This window comes from Dipodomys spectabilis, unplaced genomic scaffold (genome assembly GCF_019054845.1).
Source record: "Dipodomys spectabilis isolate Male_0828 unplaced genomic scaffold, ASM1905484v1 ptg000007l, whole genome shotgun sequence".
NCBI classification, from domain to species: domain Eukaryota; kingdom Metazoa; phylum Chordata; class Mammalia; order Rodentia; family Heteromyidae; genus Dipodomys; species Dipodomys spectabilis.
Genome location: NW_024870684.1, coordinates 2,687,604 through 2,708,675, shown reverse-complemented (window position 1 = coordinate 2,708,675; position 21,072 = coordinate 2,687,604). Strand labels below are relative to the sequence as shown.

At 53.1% G+C, this 21,072-nt stretch overlaps 1 protein-coding gene across 1 annotated transcript; it reads right to left on the bottom strand.

Annotated features, from left to right (window-relative positions):
- Window positions 1-1,517: 1,517 nt before the first annotated feature.
- Window positions 1,518-2,489, bottom strand: LOC122124646 (histidine-rich glycoprotein-like). The gene has a single exon (XM_042699323.1). It carries the CDS (start codon window positions 2,487-2,489, stop codon window positions 1,518-1,520), a length of 972 nt encoding a protein of 323 aa, XP_042555257.1.
- Window positions 2,490-21,072: the final 18,583 nt, after the last annotated feature.

The following is a 21,072-nucleotide window of genomic DNA, read 5'->3' as shown; positions in this document are numbered from 1 at the left end:
TACCACTTGAGCCACAGCGCCACTTCCGGCTTTTTTCTTTCTTTTTGCTTATGTGGTGCTGAGGAATCGAACCCAGGGCCTCATGCATGCAAGGCAAGCGCTCTACCACTGAGCCACCTTCCCAGCCCTCACTTGGCTTTTTCATTCATAGCTTCTACTTGAGCCACATCTCCACATCAATAGTTTTCTGGTTAATTGGAGATAAGTGTCACATAGAAATGTCTTTTCAGGCTGGCTTTGAACCTTGACCCTCAGATCTCAGCCTTCTGAGTAGTTAGGATCACATTTATGAGCCATCAGAACCTGACTGAATGTTAACATTACTCAATGGCCTGCAGACATCCCAAAGCCAGGCAAGAAGGCTTCAGGACAACATCACAGCTTCCCTGAGACCACGTATGCTTGGGGTCATTGAGGGGTCAAAGAGCCTGAGCAGCTGGTGCAGGTCTTACTGTCACTGTCCATGGCCTTCCAGTGCCCCTGCTTCCTGTGGACTGGGCAAAGCCCTGGGCAGCCAGCCCTGAGCTGGGCCTGGTGCTGCTGACCCATAGCAGGTCTGCACACTCAGCATTCTGCCCTGGCTGCCTCAGAGTGGAGCCCTTTACCTGGGCTGGGCCTCTGCATGGAGGATGGGGCCCCCACCAAGGGAGGGAGATGCCCTGTAATATGTCCAAAAGGACCTGTGACCCCTAGATCACACCTTCCTCTCCCCGGGCCATTTCTACCTCTGCAGTGGCTGTGGTCAGCGCCTCCTCTGTACTGATGAGACCCAGGGTGGACGTTCCTGCTCATGCCCAGGTCATGGTGAGGGGAGGTGCAGCCTGTTCCTGTGCTCTGCTGGCCAAGGTGGGGCACCTGTGACCCCATCAGAGAAGGCCCGCTCCAAGGCCTGAAATGAAATCCTTGCCAACAGGGAAAGAGTCGCCTTTATTTACTGCAAGTTATTTTCTGTGAAACACCCATGCTCTCAGGGCAGCATGCCTGTGAGGCAGCAGCCACAGCCACAGTGGTATGCCAGTGTGATGGTGTGTGGTGTGACAGTGTATGGTATGTCCTCTGATGGTGTATGGGTGGTGGTGGTGTGAAGTGTATGGTGTGAAGTGTGATGGTACGACTGTGTGTATTGTGATGGTGTCATGTGTGACAGTGTGTGGTGTGATGGAGTGTGGTGTGATGGCTTTATGATGTGACTGTGTGGTGTGATGGTGGGATAGTGTGTAGGATGACAGTGTATGGTGTGACCTGCGATGGTGTGAGAACAATGGTATGACTGTGTGATGTAACATCTTCAGTGTGACAGGGTACTTTGTGACAGTGTTATGGTATGTACTATGACAGTGTATGGTATGATATGACAATGTAGTGGCGTAGGAGTGTGGTTTGACAGTGTATAGCGTGATGCTATGTGGTGTGAAGGTGTGATGTATAAAGGTATGTGATATGATGACAATATGCAATGGGATGGTGTAAGGTGTGATGGTGTGATGGTGTGGCTGTGGTGCTGTGATGATATGGTGTTATGATGTGATGGTATAGTGGTGTGATTGTTTGTATGGTAGTGTGATGGTGTGGTCGTGTGATGGTGTGGTGGTGTGATTGTATGGTGATGTGATGGCATGGTGGTATGATGGTATGATGGTGTGATTGTATGGTGGTGTGATTGTTTGTATGGTCGTGTGGTGGTATGGTGTTGTGATTGTGTGGTGGTATGGTGGTGTGATTGTGTGGTGGTGTGATGATGTAATGGTGTGGTGGTGTGATTGTATGGTGGTGTGATTGTATGGTGGTGTGATGGTGTGGTAGTGTGATGGTGTGGTGGTGTAATGGTGTAATGGTGTGATGGTATGGTGGTGTGATGGTATGGCCGTGTGATGGTGTGGTCGTGTGATGATGTAATGGTGTGGTGGTGTGATGGTGTGGTGGTGTGATGGTGTGGTGGTGTGATGGTATGGTTGTGTGAAGGTGTGGTGGTGTGCTGGTGTGCTGGTGTAATGGTGTGGTGGTGTGATGGTATGGTTGTGTGAAGGTGTGGTGGTGTGCTGGTGTGCTGGTGTAATGGTGTGGTGGTGTGATGGTATGGCCGTGTGATGGTGTGGTCGTGTGATGATGTAATGGTGTGGTGGTGTAATGGTGTGGTGGTGTGATGGTGTGGTGGTGTGATGGTGTGGTGGTGTGGTGGTGTGCTGGTGTAATGGTGTGGTGGTGTGATGGTATGGTTGTGTGAAGGTGTGGTGGTGTGCTGGTGTGCTGGTGTAATGGTGTGGTGGTGTGATGGTATGGCCGTGTGATGGTGTGGTCGTGTGATGATGTAATGGTGTGGTTGTGTGATGGTGTGGTGGTGTGATGGTGTGGTGGTGTGATGGTGTGGTGGTGTGATGGTGTGATGGTGTGATGGTGTGGTGGTGTGATGGTGTGGTGTTATGATGGTGTGATGGTGTGGTGGAGTAACAGTGTGTTAGTGTGATGGTGTGGTGGTGTCTTGGTTTCATGGTTATGTGTACAGTGTGACAGTATAATGGTGTGATATTATAAAGGTTTATGGTGTGATGGTGTGTGATGTTAGAGTATGCAGTGTGACATTGTATGGTGTGATGGTACAGTGGTGTGTTGGTATACACTGTGGTGATATATAGTATGACAGTGTGTAGTGTGACAGTATGATAGTAAGATAGTATGACAGTGTGTGGCCTGAGAGTGGGTGATGGTATGATGGCATGAATAAACAAAGGAAGGAAGGAAGGAAGGAAGGAAGGAAGAAAATGTGACCCGGGCACTAGTGGTACTGGTAGAAACTCAGGAGGCTGAGACCTGAGATCATGTTTCAAAGCCAGCCTGGGCAAGAAAGTCCATGGGACTCTTATCTCCAATAAACTATTTGGGGAAAAAACAGAAGTGGAGTTGTGGCTCAAGTGGTAGAATGCTAGCCTTGAATAAAAATAAAACTCAGGGACAATGCCCAGGACCAGAGTTCAAGCCCCAGATCCAGCAAAAAAAAAGAAAGAAGGAAGGAAGGAAAGGAAGGAAGGAAGGAAGGAAGGAAAGAAAGGAAGGAAGGAAAGAAGGAAGGAAGGAAGGAAAGAAGAACGAAAGAAAGAAAGGAAGGAAGGAAGGAAGGAAAGAAGGAAGGAAGGAAGGAAGGAAGGATGGAAGATGGATTCGTATAAGGTGTCCATGCTATGAAGATCAGACAGGATATATGTGTTGGGTGTGCAGCCTGAAGACAGTGCCCAGCCAGCCCTAATGACCCGCAGTCACCATTATCCTCATCATTGCTGAGCTGAAGCTGTGTGGATCAAACCCAGAGCTGACAAGCTAGCTTAACCTCGGGTCAGCATCCTCGCATGAAGTTGCCAAGTGTGGTTTGGTGGATCCTGCTGAGCAGCTGTCATGAGACTCTGCCAGGTAGCCTGAAAATGCTCAATTCAGTTCCAATCTAGGATGACAGCAAGTGAGGGACAAATGGCCTGGAAATGGGAAGCCCTGGGGTAGGTAACAGGCCCCACAGCTGAAAGTGTTCCTAGTTATAAGCTACCTGAGCATCCTGTCACCCAGGGAAGGGCAGCCTGGGATGGCAGGCAAATGGGCAGCAAGGATCACCCCAGCCAGCAGGGCTGGGAAGAGGCAGATTTCATCCAATGTCTGTTCCTTCCACTGTTCTAGGAAGTAGACATGTAGCTCACGAGGTAGAGCACAGCCTTAAGTGAAAAGTCATGCCACAGCATGCGCGCGCACACACACACACACATACACACATAGATACAGACACACAGACAAACAGACAGACACACACACACACATGCACACACACACGCATGCACGCATGCACACTCACAGAGACACACGCACACACAGACATAGACACACACACACACATGCACACACACACATAGATACAGACACACAGACAGTCACACACACACACGTGCACACACACACATGCACACACACACAGAGACACACGCACACACACAGACATAGACACACACGCATGCACACACACACACATGCACACACACACGCACACACACATAGACACACACACACACCCACACACACACATAGATACAGACACACACATACATACACAGGTTCCAAGGCCTTTCTGCTGACTCCGCAGCCCTCTACAAATGTCCCTCATCATCTAGCTGTCACTTTTCCTTAGCACAGAAGCCTCTTTAGGGATCTGAAACCACCCTGTCCACAGCCGCATGGAAGGGAGTGAAGATGGCGGGAGGGGAACACAACCATGTCTAAGTCTTGAGGAAGTGTCCGGAAGGCCTGCCTGGAGGAAGTGACCTTGCTGTCTGAAACTAAATTTCGTTTGTACATTGTCACCCTTCCCTCCTCTCTCACTTTTCCCTCCCATCCCACTCACAAAGTGCATAGTTCATGTCAACATAGTATCTAGTGAGCACCATTGCTGCACTGGTTTATAAACCAGTTCTCTCCTCAAGAGTAGGGGCTACCTGGAGAGGAGACCCTATCTACCTTGCTCGCTGATGCAACCTAGTGTCTGTGACTCGTGCAGTGGTTGTTGTGGTCACTTTACTTTTGGACAGGCTCAGAGGTGAGCAGGAAATGGGGAGTGAAGACCCTGGCTCCATCTTCTCCTCACAGGTGCCTGCAAGGAGCTTCTGGGACAAGAACAGGAGGACAGGAACAGGGAGAGGCCCCCAAACTGTGTTGAGCTTAGAGAAGTTCATGCATGAGTGTGAATGAGTATGTATAGCAGAAAGCTAGTCAAGCCTCTCTTCTGATTAGAAGCTTCCAGAATCCCTCTACCCTCGGGAAGTGCCCTGTCTTGTCTTGGTCTGAAATATTAAAATTAAAATCGACCCTGCACCCCCAATCCCAGCATCTCCAAGTGGACCCAGCTGTGCTCTGTGGATGTGCTGCCTGTTACAGCTGGACCACAATGTTGAGCTGCCTCCTCCAGGAAGGCTGCTGGGACACACTGCCCTCTGACTGGGCTCCCCCCACACCTAACCTGCCTTTCCTGTGTGCTTTGCCTCTCTTACCACCATGCTCTTACCACCTCCCTGTGGGCTTTGGTGGGAAGGCTGGAGCAGGTGCTGCCCAGGCTGAGGTGGGCCCTGCCCTGCCTGCCTGTCAGGCTGCAGGCTGCAGGGCCTCACTCTGGCCACTGGGTTTCCTCTGCTGGTACAGCTGGGCACTGCCACTGCTCCCAGAGAGTCTCCAGAACTTCCTGGGGAGAAAGAAGCTCTTAGCCTGTCCCTCTGTCCCTCCTCCCTTCCTCATAGCTCCTCTGTGCTTTAGCCCTCCTGGTCCTATCCTAGCAGCCCCCATCCTCAGCACCCTCTCCACACACCCTTCTCTATGGCTCTATAGCTCCCTGTCCTGAGCATCTGCTTTCCCCACATCTGCCTGTCTCTAGCACCAGAGGCCATGAAGCATTCCTCCTGATGCTGAGGGCTGCCTCTCCCAGCTCAGTGTCCTCCAAAGTTCTTGACACACATCACATTCCCCCTGGGCTACCCTAACCCTGTCTGTGAAGAGTGTCTCCCGTAGGGAGATCAGCAGGCCTGGGAGGGCCCTCACCACAGGCCCTGGGGACTCAGTCCTTGCACCTAGGAGGCCTTGCTCAGATGTACTCTCCTCCCATCTGCCCTTGTCCCTCTGGAATCTGTGTCCACTCTGCAGACTTGATGTCACACACCCTGTTCCCAGAGGAGACTCAAACCTCTCTAGATCTGTATCCCATATTGGCCATCCTACTGCCTTCCTGCTGGGCAGCCCTGCCCCTGGGAGCCACACTACATTGTCCTCACAGCCCATTTCCTCAGCTCCCTCCCTCAAAGGAGCTTTTCACACTGCCCTGCGTCCAAGCCCAGCTCTTCCTTCCCTGCCCACAATGTGCGTCCCCTCCCCTCAGCACTGGTGTCCAATGACACCATCTCCACACTCTGTGTCTGCCTATCACCTTTACTGCTGTAACCCAGCATGCAGAACAGTGCTGGGCACTAATCTAATCAGTCCTTCAGGTACCTATCAAGCTCTGGCTAGGTGCTGGGAACACCAAGGTGACCCAGTCAGGGTTCCTCTTCTATCAAGTCCATAGCCTCATGAGGGAGACAGTTCTCTGACAGTTAGATGTGCAGGCAGTTTTTCCTATTTGCCAGCCCTTTTCAACCTGGGCACTGAGCCACAACTCCTCTGTCCATCCTCTTCCAGCTCCATTAGCCCAAGGAGGAGCCTCGGGATTCTGGGGACAAAATACATTTAACCCCTGCTCCATGGAGCTCCCAAGAAGCAGCTGGAAAAATCAGATCTGCTTTGCCTCTAGCCTTGTGATGCTGATAAGGTATTTCCCGTTCTGGCCCTAAATTTCTTCATCTGTTCAATGTGCCCCTCCAGTTGGACTAAATGGTTCAGAAGAGCAGACACGTTCTGACAAAGGTGCCAATGAACATGGAGTGGGGAGGGGCTGCCTGACCCCAGTTCATCCCATGTCAGAACTGTATAACGCAGACAAGGAGACTGCCTCCCATTCTGCCTCATCTGTCTGCACAGGAGAACACTGTCTATACCCATGTGCTAGCATGTGAGTATCTTGAATTGTCTGAGCATCTCCCAGAGTTCTATGATTTGTCTTCCTGTGCTGACATTGAACCTCACATCTCAGTCTCATGAGGAACTAGCACTAAACATGTTTATTTAGCACCACCAGTGCCCAGCTCAAAACATGCTGTTCAAAAGCTATTGGTATCAAATGTATTTCATACCAATAGATCAACAGCTATTTCTTTTTTTTTTTTTTTTGTCGGTCATGGGGCTTGAACTCTGGGCCTGGGTGCTGTCCCTCAGCTCTTCAGCTCAAGGCGAGCGCTCTACCACTTGAGCTACAGCGCCACTTTCTAGTGGTTTATTGGAGATAGGAGTCTCACGGTCTTTTCTGCCCGGGCTGGCTTTGAACTGCGATTCTCAGATCTCAGCCTCCTAAGTAGCTAGGATTACAGGCGTGAGCCACCAGCGCCCGGCTCAACAGCTATTTCATTCTTTGCAACAGCTGCTAACTATTCCACCCCATAACCAGATCGAAATCTGATGCTGATGGATGTGCACGCTACTGAAGGCTGCAGAGAAGGCAAACCAAAGCATAAGACACTTGGGGAGACTGGAGGAAAGCTTCATTAAAGCAGACAGAGATGCTGGAGGGGAGGGGAGCTCATTCCAGTCAGAGTCCAGAATCACACCTCCCTAAGAGCAGCAGGTGCAGTGAACTGAGTCTTGAGCAGCTCTGGTCAGAGACATGGAAGCTCCCAACATTAGGACCAGTGCTGCTTCCTACCCAGCTAGGCCAGGCCAGGGCCTCTGACACCCTGGCAGGCCTTACTGAGGCCTTTGTGTATGAGCTGAGCTAGTTAGCTAGCAGGATTTCTTATACATTAGTGCATTGGTCCTTGTCCCCTCGTGCATCTTGGCCATGGATGACCTGGGAGATATGTTTGGGGTCCTTCCTGGATTGTGCTAGGACCCTCCACTTTCTACACTGCATTATCACAATGGTTGTTTTGTACCCTTGACTGCTTATTTCTTTGGGATCACTTCCTAGGGAATGAAATGGCTAAGTGTGAATGCAGACACATGTTTAGTTTGTTACTGACAGAGCTACTAACAGGGCCCAATGAAGAGCTCTAAATGGATACCAAGTCATGGAGAAGCCAGGCCCTTGTGGCTCACCCCTGTAATCCCAGCTTCTCAGGAGGCTGAGATCTAGGGATCCTAGTTCAAATCCAGTCTGGGCAGGAAAGTCCATAACACTCTTTTCTCCAGTTAATCAGTAAATACTAGGAAGTGAAGTTGTGACTCAAGTGGTAAAGCTATCTTTGAACTGAGGGCTAACGCCCAGTTCCTGTGTTCAAGTCTCAGTACTGGTGCACATGCATGCGTGCACACACATACACACAAAGTCTTGGAGGATTTATTAATGAAATACCAGTTCTACTAAGAAGAGTAAAGATGGGCAGCTGAATGAATGGATTGGAGCAGTGGGCGGCCATTGGGGGAAAACCTGCCTGATGCAGGCGACAAAGCATTCAGGGTGTTTCAGGTCAGGACACTTGAAGCTCTACTGGTGGGCAAAAGAAATGTTAAAGAAAAGTTCCATTTAAAACGTTATTGTAGTTAGACAACTTAGCGAGTACCTTGCTCCTGTAACCCTATCTACTGAGGAGGCTGGGCTCTGAGGATCATGGCTTGAAGCCAGCCTGGGCAGCAGGCTCTATTTCCAAAATAACCAGCAAAGACATCTGCCTGGATGTGGTAGCCCAAGTGGCAGAAAACCTGCGCAAAAAACACTAAAAGTTCAAGTTCAAAGTCCTGTGTTCAAGTCAATGAGGACTGACAGGCCCACCTTGCCAAACCTCCCAGGGAGAGAGAATCCTTCTTTGCTTTTTTCTCAGCTCTCTCCCTCCTTGTCCTCATCCTCGTCCTCGTCCTCCTCCTCGTCCTCCTCCTCCTACACTTGGGGTAAAGCTCAGGGTTTAAGCTTGGCTGGTGCTTGACCCCTTGAACCACCACCTCAGCCCTTTTTGCTTTAGTTATATTTCCACTGAGCCTTCACATGATTGCTCCCATGTATTTGGGATTACAGCTGTGAACCACCAAACCCAGCTTGCTGGTTGAGATGCGGTCTTGATTACTTTTTGCCCAGGCACTCACAGACATTCTTGCTAGAGGAGGGAGCTTTGTGGTGGAAGCTGCCCAAAGGGGAGTTGCAGACACACTTGAGTTGCCAACAGGCCACAGGAAAGAGAACTTCCACCTGACGCTCTTAGCCAACAATTGAACACAGCTGCTCTTTTTGTGACAAAAAGGTGGTGCTTCATGGAAAGGAGCGAAGGAGTGCACCTCCCTCCTCTCCATGTCACTGAGGACCCTGCTGGTCCATGGCTGGTCCAGTGCTGGTCCTGTGGTTCTTCGGAGGCTCTGCAAACAGGTGGGAAGGGCAGCAGCTGTGAACCCCCAAGGTCTCAGCTCAGTACTGAGAATCTTCTATCTGCCAAACATGCTAAAGCCACTGGGGAGAGCCCCCATGGGCTGGGCTGCCGGTCCCCCCTTTCATCCTGCCTGGTACACAGTAGATGCTTCCTGGATGCTTGTCTCATTGGGTTCTTAGCCATGTGCCTGAAAGAAATCTTACAAACTCAGTCTCTTGCAACACTGAGATGTGACTGCATCTCTGTGTCATCTTCCCAGATTCTAAGATCCAGCTCCTGTAGGCTGGAATTGAGAATCCAGGCTATGCCTCTTCAGGGAGGCCTAGATGGAGGTGGGATTCAGGGCACAGAAGGAAGAGGTGGCGGCCAGAGAGGGATCCAGGCTAAGTTCAGGCAGCTAAGTTAGGCAGTGGGAGGCGGTGGGTGGGAAGGCTTTTGCTATCAGACTGAGTAGAGTCATAGTCAGAGTGGAGGGGCACCCCGCGGGAGCAGTGGGAGGGGCTGTGTGATAACTCAAGGCCAGAGGCAGAGACCTGAGGGCAGGACGGGTATCCAGTTCCATTAGGATTTGGGGTATTTTTTTCTACACTCTTCCACCCCACGCTCCTCCTCCAGGCCAATCTGGCACTGTGTGGAGGGCTGGATGGGATGGAAGCCGAATGCTCCAAGCCTGAGAGTGTGTAAGGAGAGGGGTGGGCTCCATTAGTATTTAATCAGTTGGGATAGTCCCGGGTTCAAGTGTATAGCACTCTGTACCCAACTTGGAGGCGCTGGGCTGCAGGCGGGTGCCAGACAGCCAGGCTGCCCTGTGTGGCTTTGTGGGTGTCAGCGCCAGAGTGCAAATCTCTCCTCCTGCCCCATGGGCACTGAGGGTTCTAGGAGGTTGTGGTGGCCACTGTGGTCCCTGCTGCTATTGTTGCTGCTTCTGGGCAACACAAGGTCCAGAGCCCAAGAACAGCTGGATGGGTCAGGAGCCCAAGAGGAGCTGGACAGGTCCAGAGCCCAAGAACAGCTGGACGGGTCCAGAGCCCAAGAACAGCTGGATGGGTCAGGAGCCCAAGAGGAGCTGGACGGGTCCAGAGCCCAAGAACAGCTGGATGGGTCAGGAGCCCAAGAGGAGCTGGACGGGTCCAGAGCCCAAGAACAGCTGGACAGGTCCGGAGCCCAAGAGGAGCTGGACGGGTCCAGAGCCCAAGAACAGTTGCATGGGTCCAGAGCCCAAGAGGAGTGGGACAGGTCCAGAGCCCAAGCACAGCTGAACAGGTCCAGAGCCCAAGCACAGCTGAACAGGTCCAGAGCCCAAGAACAGCTGGACGGGTCCGGAGCCCAAGAGGAGCTGGATGGGTCCGGAGCCCAAGAGGAGCTGAACGGGTCCAGAGCCCAAGAACAGCTGGACAGGTCCGGAGCCCAAGAACAGCTGGACGGGTCCGGAGCCCAAGAGGAGCTGGACGGGTCCAGAGCCCAAGAACAGCTGGACGGGTCCGGAGCCCAAGAGGAGCTGAACGGGTCCAGAGCCCAAGAACAGCTGGACGGGTCCGGAGCCCAAGAGGAGCTGGACAGATCCGGAGCCCAAGAGGAGCTGGATGGGTCCAGAGCCCAAGAACAGCTGGACGGGTCCGGAGCCCAAGAACAGCTGGACGGGTCCAGAGCCCAAGAACAACTGGACGGGTCCGGAGCCCAAGAACAGCTGGACAGGTCCGGAGCCCAAGAACAGCTGGACGGGTCCGGAGCCCAAGAACAGCTGAATGGGTCCGGAGCCCAAGAGGAGCTGGACAAGTCCAGAGCCCAAGAACAGCTGGACGGGTCCGGAGCCCAAGAGGAGCTGAACGGGTCCAGAGCCCAAGAACAGCTGGACGGGTCCGGAGCCCAAGAGGAGCTGGACAGATCCGGAGCCCAAGAGGAGCTGGACAAGTCCAGAGCCCAAGAACAGCTGGACGGGTCCGGAGCCCAAGAGGAGCTGGACAGATCCGGAGCCCAAGAGGAGCTGAACGGGTCCAGAGCCCAAGAACAGCTGGACAGGTCCGGAGCCCAAGAACAGCTGGACGGGTCCGGAGCCCAAGAGGAGCTGGACGGGTCCAGAGCCCAAGAACAGCTGGACGGGTCCGGAGCCCAAGAGGAGCTGAACGGGTCCAGAGCCCAAGAACAGCTGGACGGGTCCGGAGCCCAAGAGGAGCTGGACGGGTCCAGAGCCCAAGAACAGCTGGACGGGTCCGGAGCCCAAGAGGAGCTGAACGGGTCCAGAGCCCAAGAACAGCTGGACGGGTCCGGAGCCCAAGAGGAGCTGGACAGATCCGGAGCCCAAGAGGAGCTGGATGGGTCCAGAGCCCAAGAACAGCTGGACGGGTCCGGAGCCCAAGAACAGCTGGACGGGTCCAGAGCCCAAGAACAACTGGACGGGTCCGGAGCCCAAGAACAGCTGGACAGGTCCGGAGCCCAAGAACAGCTGGACGGGTCCGGAGCCCAAGAACAGCTGAATGGGTCCGGAGCCCAAGAGGAGCTGGACAAGTCCAGAGCCCAAGAACAGCTGGACGGGTCCGGAGCCCAAGAGGAGCTGAACGGGTCCAGAGCCCAAGAACAGCTGGACGGGTCCGGAGCCCAAGAGGAGCTGGACAGATCCGGAGCCCAAGAGGAGCTGGACAAGTCCAGAGCCCAAGAACAGCTGGATGGGTCCGGAGCCCAAGAGGAGCTGGACAAGTCCAGAGCCCAAGAACAGCTGGACGGGTCCGGAGCCCAAGAGGAGCTGAACGGGTCCAGAGCCCAAGAACAGCTGGACGGGTCCGGAGCCCAAGAGGAGCTGGACAGATCCGGAGCCCAAGAGGAGCTGAACGGGTCCAGAGCCCAAGAACAGCTGGACGGGTCCGGAGCCCAAGAGGAGCTGGACAGATCCGGAGCCCAAGAGGAGCTGGACAAGTCCAGAGCCCAAGAACAGCTGGATGGGTCCGGAGCCCAAGAGGAGCTGGACAAGTCCAGAGCCCAAGAACAGCTGGACGGGTCCGGAACCCAAGAGGAGCTGAACAGGTCCAGAGCCCAAGAACAGCTGGACGGGTCCGGAGCCCAAGAGGAGCTGGACAGATCCGGAGCCCAAGAGGAGCTGGACGGGTCCAGAGCCCAAGAACAGCTGGACGGGTCCGGAGCCCAAGAGGAGCTGGACAAGTCCAGAGCCCAAGAACAGCTGGATGGGTCCAGAGCCCAAGAGGAGCTGGACGAGTCCAGAGCCCAAGAACAGCTGGACGGGTCCGGAGCCCAAGAGGAGCTGGACAGATCCGGAGCCCAAGAGGAGCTGGATGGGTCCAGAGCCCAAGAACAGCTGGGCGGGTCCGGAGCCCAAGAGGAGCTAGACGGGTCCAGAGCCCAAGAACAGCTGAATGGGTCCAGAGCCCAAGAACAGCTGGACGGGTCCGGAGCCCAAGAGGAGCTGGATGGGTCCGGAGCCCAAGAGGAGCTGGACGGGTCTGGAGACCAAGAGGAGCTGGACGAGTCTGGAGCCCAAGAACAGCCGGACAGGTCCAGAGCCCAAGAGGAGCTGGACGGGTCTGGAGACCAAGAGGAGCTGGACGAGTCTGGAGCCCAAGAACAGCCGGACAGGTCCAGAGCCCAAGAGGAGCTGGATGGGTCCAGAGCCCAAGAGGAGCTGGATGGGTCTGGAGCCCAAGAGGAGCTAGACAGGTGCAGAGATGAGGACCTGGATGGAGACAGAGAGAGGATGGAGCTTGCCATACCATCGGTGATCCAACGCAGGTCCAAGGCCATCCTATACCGGAGCTTTGAGGTAAGGGCAAGAGGGGTGAGGAGCCCTATGGATGCCATTTCTTCTCTGGCCTCAGTTTCCCAGCTGTCAGAGAAGATGGGAAGGGAAGATCCCAGAGAGCTTTCTGCTCATTCGACCACCAGGGACTATAGGCAGGGGGTATGGATGTAGGAGCACTGGAGATGCAGGGACTGTTCACAGTGTGCTGCTGTGCCTCTAGGAAGAGGGTCCCGGGAGTGGCTGGGGTGGAGATCAGGGCTCCCCATGCACTCCAATCGCCCACCTGGGGCCCAGCTGTGGCCCCATGGTGGTGGCCAAGGTTGGCCCTGGACCTGGCGCCACGCATTGAGCACAGAGCAGTGGACATGGCACACATCATCACCAGGTAGTCTTTCCTGCCTGGTGCTGGGAGGGGAGTGCACAAGGCCTGGTACGAGCTGGGGGTCTTGGAGAGAGCGTGGGTGGAGAGCAGGGATGTAGGACCTGGCATAGTGGGGCAAGCAAGTTCTTCATGGCCTGGCACCCTTCTCTAGCTAAGGTTGAGTCTTATCCAGTGGAGGAAAAGTACAAACTAAAGGGGATGGGGTGGAATTAATCCAGAGCCCCACGTGGCAGATTAGGTGTCTAAGGTTGTTGGGGGGGGGGGGGGGGGGAGGAGGGTTGCAATCTGGCCTTGCTAGTAGCCAAGATCTGGGAGGCTGGGCTCTGTTTCCCATCACCTTACATCTAGGTGGGGCTCCCCGGAATCTCTTCACACACGAGCACTGTGTGTGCCCTGGGCTGTGGAAAGCTCTGGGATGGGATGGACTGCACAGGTCACCTTGGAGAGGGGGTTCAGGACTGGGTCTGAGGTGCTGTCCCTTGACCCTGAGAGATTGAATCCCCGTGTCCTCTCAGTAATGGTGACCAGTGAGTCTCTCAACCTGAAGCCTGCAGGAAAAGCGGGCTGACGGTTCTTCTCTGGGGCGATGAAGGAGATCACAGCTTGTGAGACCCCAGAGAGATGGGCTGTCACAGGCAGGCAGCTGCTGTCTCCTCCTAGATAAACCTGCCTTGCTCCCCCTCTGGGATGGGAAAGGTCTGCTGACCCCAGGGCGTGTACTGGGCCACAAGCTGCCAGGCTCTTGTTCTGCTCATAACAACTTTTCCCCAAATTCCTGGGTCTTTTTTTTACCTTCTCCAGGGATGTTGTGGGGCTGTGGTGAGGAAAATAAAGCATAAGCACATCAGAAATAGTTGTCTCAATATTAGGACAGCTGAGGGAGGAGGACTGTGAATTTGAAGCCAGCCTGGCTTCAAAGCGAGACTGTGTCTCAAAAAAATTAATGAAAATAAATAAATGGATCATAAGAGGGCACTTCTAGTCATCCCTGCCCGTCCCCTGCCCCCCCCCCCCCATCACTGTCATACAAGGCTGAGTGTCCTATCCTAAGAGGTGCACGTGCAGAAGCTGGATGGCCACTGGACCAGGTAGCAGAGGGTGTTCATCCCTGGTGGGAGTTTGTTCCAGGAAGTTCCTCAGGTCCACATGTTCATCCCATGAGCACTTTGGTGGAGTCAGATTTAGAATGCATGTGTGAAGTGTGTTGGGATTGGAACTGGGGGCATCGCCCTTGCTAGGCAGGCATCCACCACTTAAGCATCCCTCCAGCCCCTTGGTGCTCTCAATGTCTTATTAGCATACATGAGTTGTCTAAAGGGGTTTCATTGTGGTACTCACATACATGCATACGATGTGCTTGGATCCAATCTACTGCCTCTATCTTGTTCTGGCTATTTTTCCTTTAAGGTCAATGGAGCTGGGATGGTAGGTGCCCACTACCATGCCTACCTATTGGCTGAGATGGGGCCCATTAGGAGCTGTTGGACTGGGACAGGGTAGAGCAGGTACCATATGGACGGTACACAGCAGTCCCTTCACTCATAGAGAGGCCACACTGGCCCAGAATAAAGACTTCTTTGTGTTTTACAAGTGGAAAATCATTTCCAACCTATCCTTCCATTACAGTAATGAGAAACCATGGCCCATGGAGCCTCTTCTTTCCCTGTGGAAGCGGCCTTGCTCTGATTCCCTGGACTTGGTGTGATGTGGGTAGTGCAGTCTCTGGAATACAGAGACTCTGAGGCACAGGATGGTTAAGTGGCTTGCTCCTGGCCAATAACTGTTGGGCGTGGTAGGGGCTCAGATCCATATTTTCCTGGTTCTGAAGTGTGTGAGGCTTCTTGGGCTGCTTCTGGTGGGGAGAAATGGAGATGTGTTAGACTGGGAAGGAGGTTGGGACACTGGGCTGAGTAGAAGCGATGGCTTTTAGACAAAGCTGCAGGGGTGACCAGATCTGTCTAGGGCTTGGAGAGCACAGCCGTGTGCTCCCCAAGGGGGCCCGGAGCTGAGGATCACCTTCAGTTTCCCTAGGAGATGGACGCCATGTTTGGAAGTGTGTGGATCTGTTTGTGGGTGATGTCAGTGGGGCTTTGTGTGTGTTGGGGAGAGGTTTAAGCTTCACTGAGTCAGCTTGAATTTATAATCTCTCTATTTCCTGGGTCTCTTTGCCTCTAACTTGATCTGTAAACAGGGACGGATCTTTCTTTCGATGTCCTCATGCTTCTTTTCTTCTCTTGGGGCCAGAGTGCCTGGAAGGTGCCCAACACCTACCTGGTAGTGTTCCATGAATCCCAGAGTCAGCGGATGAGGTGTATTGTCCACCTCCTGCAGAGCAAGGCTGCCAGTCAAGGCTTCATGTTCGAAGTGCTGCATGTCTTCAAAGACCTCTTTCCTGGCATCCTGATGAAAGTGGACAAAGTGGGCACACTGGACCTGGTGAGCCTCCGCTCAGGCATGCACTTCTACAGGCTGGGGAGAGACCTGTGGGAGTCCCTGACTGACACTCGGGGACAGCAGACACTGAGTACTGGTGCGTCTCTAGCTCAGTGATGCCAATGACGCCAGCCTCCTCAGGCAGCTTCCTTGTTAGCCTGGCTAATTTCTCTATGATCCATTCACCCTCATTTGAAGCACAAGGGATCCCAGTACAGAGGGTCCACATGGCCTTAGATGGTGGAGCTGGGCTCCCAGCTGCTTGTTCCCTGGCCAGTGTCCTTGGGTTGGTGCATTGCAGCTGGGTCCACAGCTAATGTGAGAGAAGGGTCAGGGACAGCCCAGGATGTTGTGCAAGTGGGGTATGCCCCAGGGCAGAGAGTCCGGGGGAGGGGGTGGCGGTGGGAAGAGATGAGCACACACACTCTGCTCTCAGTTCCTTCGGGTGCCCCCTCCCCCCATTGGCAAAGCACCCAGAAGCCACTACCAGGGGGCCTGGCACTGTGGTCTGTAGTCAGATACGACAGGGGAAGGGAGTGGACACACAGGATGCATAGTGCTGGTAACCTTATTTGGGCATGGGGTCCAGGCCCAAGGGACTTCCCCCACTGTCCAGCCTGCTTGCAACAGGCACTGCCTGATGAGATATAGAAGCCAGAATCCCTCCTGACACTCACGTGGGCTCAGCTACCAGTTGTGGGGGCACTGGTCCCAGCTCCCCCCACTCCCAAACCTGGGAGAGCAGTGAGGACCCTGGTTTGTCTTCAGGTCAATGGGAGGGGGACTGTGGGTGGGCATGCTGGGGGCACTGGTGGGATCAGGTGCGGCAAGTGCTGGGTGCTGCTGGCTAAGTGACTCATGAAATTGAGATCCTGTGTCCTTGGCATCCGCAGGTCCTGAGGCTGAGGCGGGTGAAGTTCATCGAGGAGGATTCCTTTGCCTTTGCACAGAGCCTCCTGTGGACCCCGCATAGGATTTCTCCTCAGTGGAACCAGTTTTTGAGCATCATGTGGAACACAAGGCGGGTTTCTTCTGAGTGGGATGAGTTAAATAGCTTCAACCACAGAAGTAAGACCACAGCTGCCATGGCCTCCATCTCCTCCTCGTCCCAGGTCCTCACCTTCCATCTCCTCCCTCTCCTGGGACCTGGTCCTCCTGCCTGTCTTCTGTCTGTCCTCTCCTCTCCCCACTCAGGACAGCGCCCTCTCCTGGTGCTCTTTGCAGAATGCAGAGACAGTTGCCTAAGTTTCTCTATTCTACCTTCCTTTTTTAAAAAATTGGGTCCTTGAATTCAGGGCCTGGGTGTTGTCCCTTATGTTTTTTCCTGCTAAGAGATGGTGCTCTATCACTTGAGCCACAGCTCTAGTTCCAGCTTTTTTGCTGGTTAATTAGAGATAAGAATGTCACAGATTTTCCTGTCTAGGCTGGGCTTTGAATTGCCACCTTCAGATCTCAGCTTCCTTAGTAGCTAGGATTGCAGGCTTGGGCCACAGGTACCTGAATAACCACCTTTGCAATTCTTTTTCTCATTGTCTTTGCAGCAGGCCACTCTTGACAGAGGAGGAGGCTTACAGTCTCTAGTCTCTATAACTCTCAGTCCTCAAAACAAGAACACATCTCCAGAGCTTCCCCAACTAGGTCTCTGATTCCCCTACCCTCACCCCCACCCCATGCCACTGGCTTCCAGGCTACTTTGTCCACATTTCCCTCTGCCTTTGCAGAGGGAGGCAGAGGAGGAGACCAGGAAAATAACTGTGTCTGGTGGGACATCACAGTGACACTGAGCTGGGGAAGGCAGTAAGGGCACCTGCTTGGGAGAGGATCAGAGGTTCTGACTGGATCATGTAGTATTGGATGAGCCTGACACGGATGCCTGGAAACGAGTGTGCTAGATAATTAAAGATGGAGTCTAGAGAGCTTCTCTGCCCAGGCTGGCTTAGAACCTTTAATGTCCTAGATCTCACCATTCCAATAGATAAGATTACAGGTTAGAGACACTGATGCCAACTTTATTCAATTTTTTTCCTCTTACAGTCTTGGAATTTGCACTCAGGGCCTCATGCTTGGGTGGCAGGTCCTCTACCAGTTGAGTCATTTATACATTAGTTACTTTTCAGACTTTTATAACAGAAATTTGAGATCTGGACCACAATCCTCATTTTTGTGCTTGCTATGTAGCTGGGATGATAGGCTTATGCTACTGTGGCTAGCTATTGATTGAGATGTGGTCTTGTAAACTTTGTGCCTGGATTGGCCTTGATTTACCCATTCTCTGACTGACAAATAGTAAGGATTTCAGATGTAGGACACTTTACTTCTTCATTCTTGTTTGAGGCCACTCTGCATTGACTTAGACCACAGGTTAATCTAGGATCATTCAGCATGATCTCACCTGGAGAGTCTTCTGTTGATCACAAAGACCTCTTTTCCAGATAAGGTCCGGTGGTGGTACTGGAATTTGAACCCAGTACCTCACATTTGTTAGGTTACCACTTGAGCCACAATTCTAGCCTCCAGATAGGTCTAAAAGGATGTGGCATATCTTTTCTGGGGCCAATAGTGACTAGTTTTCCTGCAGGTTCAAAGTAGACACAGTCTGCTTCCTGCCCCCTAGGAATGCCTTATGTCCTTGTCTTTCCCTGGATTAGTGGGGAACAGGGCTGTGAAGGCCCTTCTAGAGTCTTCTCAAGGCCTTGGCTGGAAGAGACCCTTTAGGAGCTATCAGAATGGGACAGGGTAGAGCAGGTAACATGAATGGAGACAGAACAGGGTGGACAGTCTCAGACAGACCTGTCCCTTCAATCACAGAAAGGCCACATGGAACAGATGACAAGCCTATTGATTATCCTCAAACCCAAATCTGGTAAGGGAATCAAAACTGGAGGAAGAGGTTATGAGGAGATGGGTAGAATTTATAGTGAGGTGGCTATAAGTTAAGGAAAGCCAGCAGCAACCAGAAATAGGTGGTTGAGGCCAGTGAGGCTTCTTATCCAGAACCTTCAGAGGAAGTGTGGCATGACTGATCTCTTGATTTTGAATTTCTGGTTTCCAGAACAGCAGTTTGAGTTGGTCACAAGGGCAACCATAGAGCTTGTGCTGCTGTAATCCTGCCTCAAGAGAACCAGTAGTAGGAGCAGGCACTGAGGCCCTGCCTCCTGGCCGCTTCCAGCCAATGACAGAGCTCAAGGTGGAGCTGGGCCATTTGATTTGGTAACAAGACCCACTAACTGTCAGCATGCTACTGTGCAGTTTCCTGATTCTCTCTCATTGGCCACCTACATGAATTTGGACAGTTTTCTATCTCAATGTCTCACTGGCCTAGTCAGTAAAATAGTCCCACTAGCAGGTAGCTTGGGAGGACTTTTGGACCATTAAGTTCATGTGCTGTTTGTGAAACAGTGTGTGCATAATTGGTAAGCAGAGAATGTCATCATTGATACATATGAACCACATATAACATCACCCTCCGGATTCTCTGCTTTCTCTTCTAACACAAATGTCATCGTGAGAAGACAAGGACAACCCCGTGGAGGCGTATCTCTTGGGCACTAGCATCCAGCCTAATCACCTGGAAATCAAGGACAGGATCAACATCTCTAACTTTGAGAGAGTGCCTAAGGAGGAGTGGCAGAGCACCAGTGCACGCAGGATACAGGTGAGCCGCCCTTCCCCAACCCAGTCCTGGAGGAAGATGAGGACCACCAGACCTGGAGCACCATGGCCACCCTCCCCAGCCATCACCGTCCATCCCCAGTCCTCAGCTGTAGGCAGGGAGGGCGGGCATTGCAGTCCATCCGGGGTCTGTTGGGAAATCTTGGGGTGGGTGGTTTTCTCATTTGGTCTTTGTGTTGGTGGAGCAGGAACGCAATTGTGAAAGCCATGGCACCCACCTGGCAGCTCTGGTCAGCGGCCAGAGTGTTGGCGTGGCCAAGGACATCAAGATACACAGCCTGCGTGTGCTCAACTGCCAAGGGAAGGGCACGGTCAGCGGCATCGTCATGGGTGAGTGGCAGACCTCATTCTGTTGTCTTTCCATCTGGCCATGGGGGCAGGGGCTCAGCCAGGGAGGAGCAATGTCTCCAGACCCAAGAGGGCATGGTAGCCTCTGCCACAGAGTACCAGTGGTGCAGCGGCAGAATCTTCAAAGTTGCCAGTGCTGGGCTCAAGGGAGCAGAGACCCAGCCCAAGTGAGCCCCTGTTCCATGCTCCTTCTCCATTCCATGTGCTCTGTGATTTCAGAATTGTGTCATTTGTCATGTGGGCTTAGATCTCCACAGACCCAGGAGACAGAAAGAAAGCCAGTTTCCCCTCCAAGCATTGAGGAGCTCATTGTTCCCAAGTCTGGCTCCCCATCACCTTAGCCGACTTGGTGGAGGAACCAGCAACCCATTGTCCAGACTGTCCCAGGTTTCTTCATCCATTGCATGGGAAAGGAGAGGTAGGGCCTGGCTCTGAGAGGTCCTGTTTGAAAAAGAAAGAAATCAAGCAAGCAAGCAAGCCAGCAAGAGAGACAGAGAGAGAGAGGGAGAGAGAGAGAGAGGTGTTTTGAGGAATGGTTTTTTACTTGGCTGGTGAGCTGCAATCTGCAGGACAGGCCAGTCAGGCTACAGATGCCTGCAGCAGCTGACTGCAGTCTTGTTTTGGAGGGAAGGGGCTGGAGGAAGGAAGCGTGTCCCTCTCCAGGCAGTCATCTTGGCTTTGTTCTGTCAGGCTTGGAGTTTATTTGGAAAAAGCTGGTCTCCAATCCCTCCAAGCGCATGGTAGTGCTGCTGCCCCTGGTGAGTGGGCACAGTCAGAACATCAAAAATGCCTGCAAGCTCCTGGCAAAGGCTGGAGTAGTGCTGGTGGCCGCTGCGGGCAACTTTCAGAGAAATGCCTGTGCCTACTCTCCAGCGTCGTCTCCTGAGGTAGGTGCCAGCAGGACTTCCTGCTCACGTCCTGCCTTGCAGGTTGTCAGAGGCCCAGCATCCCCAAACCCCAGTGTGACAAGGGGTTTGGCTAGCCCTGCCTCACCTTCAAAGGCCCTGCCACATTACCCCCTCCATCACATCCTCCCTCTGCGCCATCCCTCTCCTCCTGCTTGACATTTGCAGAGCCACTGCTTTGTGTGGGGCTTGTGTGGGCCTGGCAGTACCAGGAGGAGGACACCTGTCCCACTTTCCAGATTTCTGGGCTCTGAAATGCTCTACCCCTGTCCCCTCAGACTCTGGTTCAGCAGGGCTCCCAGATATGCAGAACTTAAAACCACTTGCATCCAGCCTGGCTCATTGTGGGTTGCCTCTCAGCATTCTGCCTTCTTGATGACAAGGTTGTCAGTTTAGTATTTGTCTCCCAATTAAGTATACTCTCTACGGGGCATAGGGAGTAGTGTCTACATCCTGTGGGAGCCCTGAGACATCCTAGGGTATCAGCTGTAAATCAGGTGCCAGATTTTCCCCAGGAGGAGACATTTACATGGGGGTCAAACAGGTAGTAGAGGAGTTGATCAGTCTGCCCCTGCAGCCCTTTCCTCAACTCTTTGTCTGCCACATTCCAGGTCATCACTGTTG

Coding starts and splice junctions, on each gene's coding strand:
- LOC122124646 (XM_042699323.1), bottom strand. CDS start 2,489: ATGAAACCAAGACACCACCACACCATCACACTAACACACTGTTACTCC.